The sequence below is a fragment of the Rissa tridactyla genome, chromosome 16 (genome assembly GCF_028500815.1).
Source record: "Rissa tridactyla isolate bRisTri1 chromosome 16, bRisTri1.patW.cur.20221130, whole genome shotgun sequence".
Classification (NCBI taxonomy): Eukaryota; Metazoa; Chordata; class Aves; order Charadriiformes; family Laridae; genus Rissa; species Rissa tridactyla.
Window position 1 is genome coordinate 1,030,268 of NC_071481.1, and position 9,428 is coordinate 1,039,695.

Below are 9,428 nucleotides of genomic sequence, written 5' to 3' on the forward strand. Positions count from 1 at the left end.
GCGTCCTCAAAACAGTGAATTAACAGAAGAAAGAGCTGTAGTTTAATGTGATGGATGGAGCCCCTGGGCTCCATTGCGGCAGGCGCTGCCATCCCTCCTCCGGCACAGACCGTCAGGGCACGCGGTACCTACAATTTCTTGAAAAAGGCAAGCGTGCTACCTCACCTCCCTCAGTAAAATAAGTGAAGATAATTACATACTTAAATCTAGGTGTCGGGCTGCTTTGCCACACAGAAATTCATCTGCCATCATCAGAGTCCTTGAAGTTAAAGAGGGATTTGAGTTACTGACATAATTTGTTCCCTGAGGGCTGTGGAAACGAACTGAGAGACATATCTGAATAATAACTCCCCAACTGCACACCTTATAACCAGAGCTAGTGTTGCTCCAGAAGGAAGACACTATGGGAAGCAAAAGATCTGAAATGCTTATAACCTACACAGTGATCAGGCAGAATTTGTTTGGTTTCTTTCCCCAGGCAGCCGCCCCTCAGGGAGATCTGGAGATAAACTCCTCTGTTTTCACTTTGCTAAAGCTTAGTTTAATGTCACGCTGCTTGTGGGCCAAGCCCGGGGTCTGGCTCTGTGTGGTGGGCCGGCGTGGGCCGCCCCGCTTGCGGTAGGCCCTGAGGGGGGCTCCCTACACAGGCCCCGTCTCGCCCCGCCCCCGAGCGAGGACGAGGCCTCCCTTCGCCCGTCGTTTCGGCCCGGAGGAACCACCTGCCCGCCCGGTACGCCGGGGAGGCAGACGACGGCAAGGCCCGGCTGCCCCTAAGGCGAGAGGCTCCACAAGATGGCGAGCGCGGGCGCCCGCGCCCTGCCCAAGATGGCGGCGGGCGGTCCAGCGCGGCGGGCGGCGGGAGCGCGGGGTCGGAGCCGCACGGAGCCCCGCGGCCCGGCGCTGCCAGGGCGGCGGCGGCGGCTTCCCGGGCGCAGTGCGAAGGGGTCCCCGGAGGACGGGCGCCCGGCAACCGCCTCTGCTGAGCCCGCGAGGGAAGCGCCAGCAGCGGCCCGCCGCCAGCAGCGGGGCGGCCCCCGGAGGCCGAGCCCGGTAGGAGGGACTGGGCCGGGGCGGGCTAGGGCTGGGGCTTGGGAGGGGGCTGCGGGGCTGCTAGCCATTAACCGCTGCAATCTAAGCGTCATCGTGAGGGAATTATCTGAAAAATTTAAGTAAATTATTCGCCTTTCCTGCTTTCCCGCCACTTTGTTAGACTCCTGTGGGCAAAAATACAAGGCAGGGGCATGTTTGTGTGCTGCAGGGCTAGCTGTTGGATTTATCACCATTTAAAGCCAGTGGCAGGCCGTTGGCCAGTGCGCTGTGCCACCAGCGAGCAGTGGGACGTTCTGCTGTACCAGGTGATAGTTCGTTCTGCTACATTAATTGTTATCCACAGCATCCCTAAAACATGGAAGTGGTGATTAGCCACATACAGGGCTAGGTTATGCTTTGAGAAGTAGCTTTCCACTGGTGATGGGCTGTATGTTGTGGTTTAGAGTGAGCTGTCTGCTCCTCTTGTCTATCTTTTCATGTGCACTTTCTACTAATTACTTTTCTTAGTGATGCAGCTTTGGATCAAGGTGCTGCTCGCCTTGTTCCTCAGCCAGCCTTGCAACTAAAAAGATCTGGTGATTTTATTTATTTCAAGTAAGCTTTAGGAATTTATCTTTTTTTCCAACAGTCGTCTTTACACAAAGTGGCTGACAGACGACCCTCAAAGAGGCTAAAATGTGAAAAACACAGTCTAGTAAAATCAGAACTAGAAGGACTTGCATGTGGAAGTGCTGCGTTGGGGGAAACACCTAAAACACCTGATGGGGATCGATGCTCAGAAGATCCGGCAGACTGCAATATAATTCAGCAGGAAAAAGGTGAAAGCATTCCAGAGATGAAGAAAGAGAAACAGGAAAAGGAGCCTAATGTTTCTCTCAAGCCATGTGCAGTGAAATCAAGCAGTGCTACACCAAAACCGGGCAGCGATGAAAACCTGCATGATCATGTCTGCAGCAAAGAGGAGAGCAGCTGTGAGAGTGTCCTTTCCGATGGGTCCAGCTTGGAGGATGGAGATCTCCCGAAGAAGCCGATACAACTAGACAATAGTACTTTCTTGGATGAAGACAGCAACCAGCCGATGCCAGTGGACCGATTCTTTGGAGATGTCGAGTTTATACAGGTAAGATGAGGAGAGTCTGTTCACACTTCACAGACTCAGCTCTGTTCTACTCCAGTCTTGCATCTTCCAACAAAATTAGGCTAGCCTCAAAATTGTAGGCAAACTTGACTAGTATTGGTAGACATCTGGAGTCGTATCCCTGTCCCCTAGGTGGAATTGTCTCAGTCAGAAATGAAGTTGAATTGCCCAGCCAAGTTAATTTCAGATGTAAAATCTTTCTTATTTAGATTGTTTGGTCCAAATCCTTAAGATAGGTATTTTTACTCCTGAAGACATAGATAGCTGTACTGTGGAGACACAGTGTTATTCTGTCAACATAGTTTTTCACTGGTCATTGGTTCTTTATTGTGATTATTGTAATTCTTTGGAATGGAAACTGTTTTCTGGCCACCTCTGTTTTTTGAGTGATCAAGGGCCAGAACTTTAAATTCAAACCCCAGGTCTGCCTTTAATGTTGTGTAACTTTGGGCAAAGTAATGCCACCTTCTTTCAGGCATTTCATGAGGATTAGTATTTAGCAGGAGTCACGGTTGGTATTTAGTGGGACTATTGAGGATTTGTTCGTGGAGCACTTTATCCTGTCTGAATCCGCCAGCCTGCGGAAGCAGTGCCAGCCCTCACTTTGACCATGAGCCGTGACGGGTTCAGGCAAGCTCCCCTCAAAGCTCCTCTGCTTCAGCTGTGGGTTTATGCCACCGCTTCCAAGTGAAGAGCTGCGTGTTGGTGCCTTGAATCGGATGTGGAAGTATGGGAACTGTTGAAAAGGTAGGAGGTCTGGCATTTGCTGCAACAGACTTTCCTTAATGATTTTATCTTTTTCTTAAAGGATCTCCCACCAGTTGCACTCCCAAGCACAACGATGAGCAGGCGAGAATTCAGGCGGCTACATTTCATTGCAAAGGAAGATGAGGAGGAGGAGGAAGAGGATGTTGTCTAACAACAAACTGTAAACAAACGAAACCTTTTTTCTTTTTCTTTGCAACCACGTAATGATGGTTGGTTATGTCACTAACATAAGGTGTCTGCGTTTGCCTTTTCTCAGAGAAAGAAGAACTGGTAGAGTTTGTTTTTCTGGAATTGGCAGATACAGTATTCTCCCGTGGTTATCTGGGGCAAAGATTCACTCAGTTTTCAGTGATTTGGAAATAAATTGTAATTTATCATTTTATCATTAATATTTAGGTAAAAACAGGGAAAATAGAAGTTCTTACTGCTTTTTTATAATTTGAGCCCATATCTAGGGTGAACACTTGGTCTCACTCCTTTTTAAAAATAGCCAAGAAAACTGTCTTCGAACACGGTCCTCTTCTAGTTCTGCGTTGTCTGCCATTGTGTCATGCAGTTCCAATGCGGGCAGTTGACTACGCAGTACGAAGAGGCACACTGGGCTCTCTCGTGCAAGTTGTGTTGCATTGTTTACATCTAAACCAGAACCAATTACACCTCTAAAATGCAGTTCTGGATGTCAGTGTGAGCTCAGTGGTAAACTCTGCAAGTTTAGTATGCTTTTATTGCTGTCAGTTCTCTGAACGACCACCACGCAAAGCGGGCTGCTTCCCTCTGCCACCAGAGCAGCCGTAAGCATTGCCTTTTGTAATAGCTGTGTAATCAGCTCCTGCAGTATTTCCAGTTGAATTCCATGGGTTCCGAGTAGGAATTTTGTAAACAAATGCAGTGGTGGTGATAAAGGATCTCACAGTGTTGGACTTGATCGGTAGATGAATGAATATTGACTGCTAAGGATATGGGTCAGTCCACTGAATTTGTTATTTTGGACTGCATTTTTAGAAAATCATGAGCAACCTCAGATGATTTCAGGAACTGTTAACTCACAAGATGTTTATGATAATACTTCTTTGAAAGTGTGATTATGCAATAACCTTACAGATCTTTATTGTTATAAATAGTTTCTTCTGCATTTCTAAAAATATAGAGAAAATGTTATCGGCAGATGGTTTAAATAAATATTAATTTCTACAGCTATAGCCTGTTAAACATTCAAAAGTTGTAAGCCAAACAAATTGTATATGCATGACATGTTAATTTATTCACATTTCCACTCCAGCTGATACATTGTTTCTGTCAACGATATTTCTTGGCTCCTTTTCACTCTAATTCTGTAACACAGAAAAATCTAATTTTTTAATAGCATATTCACGGTTTTCAGCACAACTCCATCTTGAAGTAGCTCCCCCAGCTTTTCTTAAATGCTGTATTTGCTACCATCTCTTTCTAGCAAATATGTCTTCGCACACAGTCAGTCATTTTAGTTTCAGCACTGTGCAGAATGGTGATTTTCAGTTTGTAGGAAGTGTGCCATACAGATGACATTGTGTTTGTCATCAGAATCTTAGCTGTGATGCCGTCCCCAATGTCAAAACAGTGTAGTCTGCGTTTCCATCTTAGTTACTGATGACGTATATTCAGTAAAGCAATCTGGAAGGATCAACTCAATGCATTGGTGTTAGAAATTCTGTATTTAAAATGCACCTACTTACTTTTCATATTGAAATGTTTGGGAGGGGAATTGAGTTTGTTGTTTAAAGTAAATCAATACTCTCTGTACAAAGCTCCTGCAGTTCTAAGACTGAGGTAAGTTACGGCTCACGCAGCAATACTATCTTAACAGAACGCTGTGTGGACTAACTGGATTTGCCCGGGTAAGGCAGAGGACCAGCGACATGGGGGAAAACAGCTCTTCCCTAGAGAGGAGTGATGTTATTTACACAGCAGTAAGAAGCCAGCGCTCCATTCATAAACACGTTTCCCTGTGCTCAGTCTTTCTGGTCTGTGTTGGCCATGCTGTATTACACCTCATTAACCAGTCGTGCACCTCTGCCTCCACATACACACACAGAAAGATGGTGGTCATTTTTTTTATTAAAAAAAAAAATCATGTTGTTTACACTTACAGTCTCTAAAAGTTCAGTTGCTATCGGCCGATATTTTCTTAAAAAAATCAAGTAAAAATGGATCTATTTGTATTTTGTTACCTGAGGTAGGAAGTGTTTTACAAAAGCAATATTCTCTAAAGCAGCAGGTAAACATGATTATTATACAGTAACACTGCTTGTATTGCTTCAAGCAAACTCAAGCTAAAGAGGCAGAAAGTGTTTGAAAGGAGAGGGAAATCAATGGGAAAGCTGTCAGAGAACAAAGGTGGTAAAAGCAAAGATATGCCCTGGCCTTGCTCTTCCTTCTAGGAGACGCAGATTGAAAGCAGCAGCAAGTGGGACAGATGAGCACAGATATTTTGGCACAGAAGAGCCAGTGGCTGCGTCACTGCATCGTCCTTTGCCATACCTGAAATATAGCGGTTGGCTGCCTGGAAAAGGCACAGAGCAAAATCGTTCTTCTAAAGTATGCTTTGTTTGGCTTTGAGAAATATGAATCTACAAGCGCCCTGAGATCGTCTTTTAAGAAACATTTCATCTGAGTTTTGTTTTTGTGCACTGTGAGTTTTGGGTCTACATTTGTTATGGCAAGGAAGAGATCATAGGGCATAATCAGCATCTGGCCTTATTTTTATACTCTGACTCACAGCTGTATTTTATCACACTGAACACAGCATGATCTGAGGAAGGCTCGTAGTAAGTGAGAAGGCAGGAGAGTAGAATTAGGCATGATCTGAATGTATGTGTTGTGAGATTGAATCACTTAGCAAGTCTCTTTTGCCAGGGACTCCTAAATAAGCTTTTGTTTAAGAAACTAGAGCTATTTAAAAATGATACCACGTGATGTGATTTTTGAAAAAAGCAGAAGGCACTTCCAGAGATAGCACTATGAAATCTTGTGGTTTTGCTTCCCTTTTCTGTAAATTTTTGTTTTGTCACAGCTGAGATTATGATTGGTTTTCTTATGGCAAGCAATATGTACAAGTTTTAAATTATGCACGGTAAACAGCAGCTGATAGAAGTATTCCCAGTTCACTTCTCTTCCATCTCGTGTTTTGACAGCTTCTGCCAGTTCTGGGACAACAGCACGTTTCTTCTCTATTCTTCAATACACAAAAGAGAAAACAATATTGCCATCAAAAGTTTTTTCATAATAAGTCTCCATCTTCCTTTTAGAGCCAGGTGGAATTTGAATTCTTTCACCATAACTAGGTTTATGATTAATATTTTTTTCCTGAGGAAATTAGTTTAGCACATTCTGTTTGCTTCACAAGCACACAATGTCTGAAAATGGGTTTTTGCCAGAGAGGAGTCTTCGCAAAGGATAATGTGGTGAGGAGGGGGGCGTGTTCCCATACAAAGCAAATCTGAACAGAAGCAAAGCAGATAATGAGAGATGGCATTATAATCTGTCTTCAGGATTTTACGTTATCAGAAACAGCTGCAGCACCTGAGCATCTTTTATCACAAGGCACTGTTCATAGCGGAGCTGACTGCACGGTGTGGGGCCTAAAGACTTAATGGCTGTGCCTTTCCTGCCTGAGTCGAAGGGCGTGAAACAGGTGAGTTTGGATTAATGCTTTGTACGTACATGTGATCGAGATTCCAGGTACTGAAGAGGATTCTGCTTTCCCTGTTGCTGTAGGGGTTGATAGAATGCTTACACGGGCAGTCATCTCTGTCGAAGGGCCCCTGGAAAACAAGACGGCTCTAATGAATGGTGTGCTGCTCCTCGCCCCAGCGTGGTCCTTCCGCTTGCTACCACTAACCAACGATAGACCACAAATGCTACGACATCACCCCGCCAAGCTTGATACTGCTCTATGCAGCATCCAGGTAGCTGTTTCCTTCCTCTCGTGTCATTGCAAGCCCTGCCACCGCTTGTTGGAACCAAGACCCTCTGCTTTAGAACAGGCTGAACTTACCTGACAAGAGAACCATCCCTCCGTAGTGCACAGGCGGGCTGCCTCCTCCTCTCTTCTGTCAAAGTAGCATCCGTTATACTTCACGGATTTCAGTTTGTCTGACATCAGGTCAATTATCCCTTTATATGCATCTCTTGCTGTAGGATGAACATTTGAAATAAAACTACTAACCTACAAGGGGAAAAAAACCCCAACAATCATTCCTTGGTGCCTTTCGCAGCCTGAGGCTCTTTTCTATAATCAGTATGTTGCATTGTAAAAGCATTTTTTATATATATATATGGTCACAGAATTATTTTTACTAGAAGCTCGAAAATAAGTTACTTAACAGAAACTTTTACCTCTTTCATGTAGCTTCGCATTCTGCTTTCACAGCTGTATCGCATGTAGCTTGATTTATTCTTAAAACGAGACTCTAGACCTAAAGGGAGTTAGATTGTGTTGTAACTCGGTACTTCTAGTGCTGTGCTTCTGCCTAGCTGGGTATTCATCCCTTCTTTTCACAAACTCAGTATGCACAGCCGTTTTTTCTTTCACATTTTTATTTTACTGGTTCAAGCCTACCCTGCTCTTAGCACTTAAAAGGACCCTGCAGACCATTTGCTGTGAGAGCAGTAACTGGTATTATAGTTCTTAAATGTTTCTCGTTAACGTGCACGCACAGAACACTAAGAGATTGTGAAAAGAAAACTGAAACAAAAGAACTGCAACAAGGACTTGGGAACGCGAGGGGGAACTTGCAAAGAAAGTATAAAGAAAGCATAAAGAAAGGTTAGCTGGCTGATACATTGGAATTATCAATATACTATTAGCAAAGAGTTAAAAGATTGTAAATGCAGACCTATGTTAATGGGGAAAATTGTAGTCCAGAGCAATCTTGGATAGAGCAAGAGGAACACTGGGTTTTTTTTCACATTTTCTGATACTAAAGATGCATGTATTTTAAAGAAACTTAAAAATGCATTCTAATTTAAGCGATAACTAATCCCCTGATCAAGTACCAAATCCCAGCAGCCAGAAGGACTCGCAGATTTTTAAACTACTTTTCTGTAAGGACAGCAGAGCTGACAGAAGCGACTCTTTTGAACAGGCTGAGACCTGCTACCCCTGCGGGCGACAGAACGCACCTTCAAACCATTTCTCGTCATCCCCCCTCTCCTCGGCCAGGATGTTTTCGCTCAGGTTGTGGATGAGATCCGCCAGCAGCTTCTGCCTCCTGGGGGCTCGCTCATCTGAGAGCAGCTTCCGCGCTGCCTCCACCACAGCATCTCTCTGGCTGGAAAAGGCGGCCAGGAACTGCTCGATGTCGCTGGCACCTGTGGTTTGGGTGGGCTGAGGGGATGTGGACAGGCCTGGGCGCTGCCCCCCCACTGCCAGTTGTCCCCCTTACACCAGTAGAATCATAGGATGGTTTGGGTTGGAAGGGGCCTTAAAGACCATCTGGCAGGGACACCTCCCACCAGCCCAGGTTGCTCCAAGCCCCGTCCAACCTGGCCTTGAACCCCTCCAGGGATGGGGCAGCCACAGCTTCTCTGGGCAACCTGGGCCAGGGGCTCACCACCCTCACAGCAAAGAATTTCTTCCCCAGATCTCCTCTCAGTCTCCCCTCTTTCAGTGTAAAGCTGTTCCCCCTCGTCCCATGGCTCCCCTCCCTGCTCCAGAGTCCCTCCCCAGCTTTCCTGGAGCCCCTTGAAGGTCTGGAAGGGGCTGGAAGGTCTCCCCGGAGCCTTCTCTTCTCCAGGCTGAACCCCCCCAGCTCTCTCAGCCTGTCCTCCCAGCAGAGGGGCTCCAGCCCTCCCAGCAGCTCTGGGGCCTCCTCTGGCCCCGCTCCAGCAGCTCCGTGTCCTTCTGATGGGGACCCCAGAGCTGGAGGCAGCGCTGCAGGGGGCTCTGTAGTTCAAGCCTGGAAAACATGAGCTTCCTTTGGCAGCTTCGAGCCGTGATATTTCTCTTAAACGTTAAACTAAGTAATGTATTATTATTATATAGCCGTTACCCCTAATCCTACCGCTACGTGCCCCTGTAAAAAGTCCCTCTCCAGCTCCCAATCCGCCCCCCGTCGGCCCGGCCCGGCCCCGCCGCACTCACATCCCCGCCAGCTCTCCCCGGGGCCCAGCAGCACCAGCTCCGTCTGCGGCGGCAGGGCGCGGAAGTAGCTCTCGGTCAGCTCCGTCCCGTCCTCGTAGAGGCAGAGCCGGCTGCCTGCCAAGGGAACCTGCCCCCCCCGAGCGTCGGCCGGGTGAGCGACCGCCGGGGCCGCCTCGCCGGCCCCTCGCCGCGGCCCCCGGCCCGCACCTGCAGCAGCCGGCAGCCCTTCCGCAGGAGCCCGCGCAGGCTCCCGGCCGCCACACCGAACTTCTGCGGGCCACCGCGCCCACGCAGCCGGAACGGCCGCAGCCCCTCCGCCATAGCTCCCGCCGCCGGGCCGCGCATGCGCCC

The 9,428-nt window shown here is 47.3% G+C and overlaps 2 protein-coding genes across 4 annotated transcripts; one reads left to right on the forward strand and one right to left on the reverse strand.

Moving 5' to 3' along the window:
- The first annotated feature begins 455 nt into the window (after positions 1–455).
- Positions 456–4,886, forward strand: C16H1orf174 (chromosome 16 C1orf174 homolog). Its single transcript, XM_054222364.1, has 3 exons — positions 456–1,050; positions 1,679–2,170; positions 2,997–4,886. The coding sequence occupies exons 1-3, from the start codon at positions 793–795 to the stop codon at positions 3,105–3,107; spliced, it is 861 nt and encodes a 286-aa protein (XP_054078339.1). The 5' UTR covers positions 456–792; the 3' UTR covers positions 3,108–4,886.
- Positions 4,887–5,032: 146 nt separating this feature from the next.
- On the reverse strand, positions 5,033–9,413 carry DFFB (DNA fragmentation factor subunit beta). Of its 3 annotated transcripts, none has more exons than XM_054222361.1 (7): positions 9,285–9,413; positions 9,078–9,204; positions 8,117–8,305; positions 7,331–7,410; positions 6,990–7,160; positions 6,656–6,756; positions 5,033–6,167 (listed from the first exon to the last, which is right to left on the reverse strand). In XM_054222361.1, the coding sequence occupies exons 1-7, from the start codon at positions 9,396–9,398 to the stop codon at positions 5,951–5,953; spliced, it is 999 nt and encodes a 332-aa protein (XP_054078336.1). In that variant the 5' UTR covers positions 9,399–9,413; the 3' UTR covers positions 5,033–5,950. The 3 variants fall into 3 exon arrangements, with proteins under 3 accessions (XP_054078336.1, XP_054078337.1, XP_054078338.1); XM_054222363.1 differs by having other exon boundaries at positions 6,026–6,431; positions 9,285–9,412; XM_054222362.1 differs by lacking the exon at positions 7,331–7,410 and having other exon boundaries at positions 6,990–7,126; positions 9,285–9,412.
- Between the last annotated feature and the right edge of the window lie 15 nt (positions 9,414–9,428).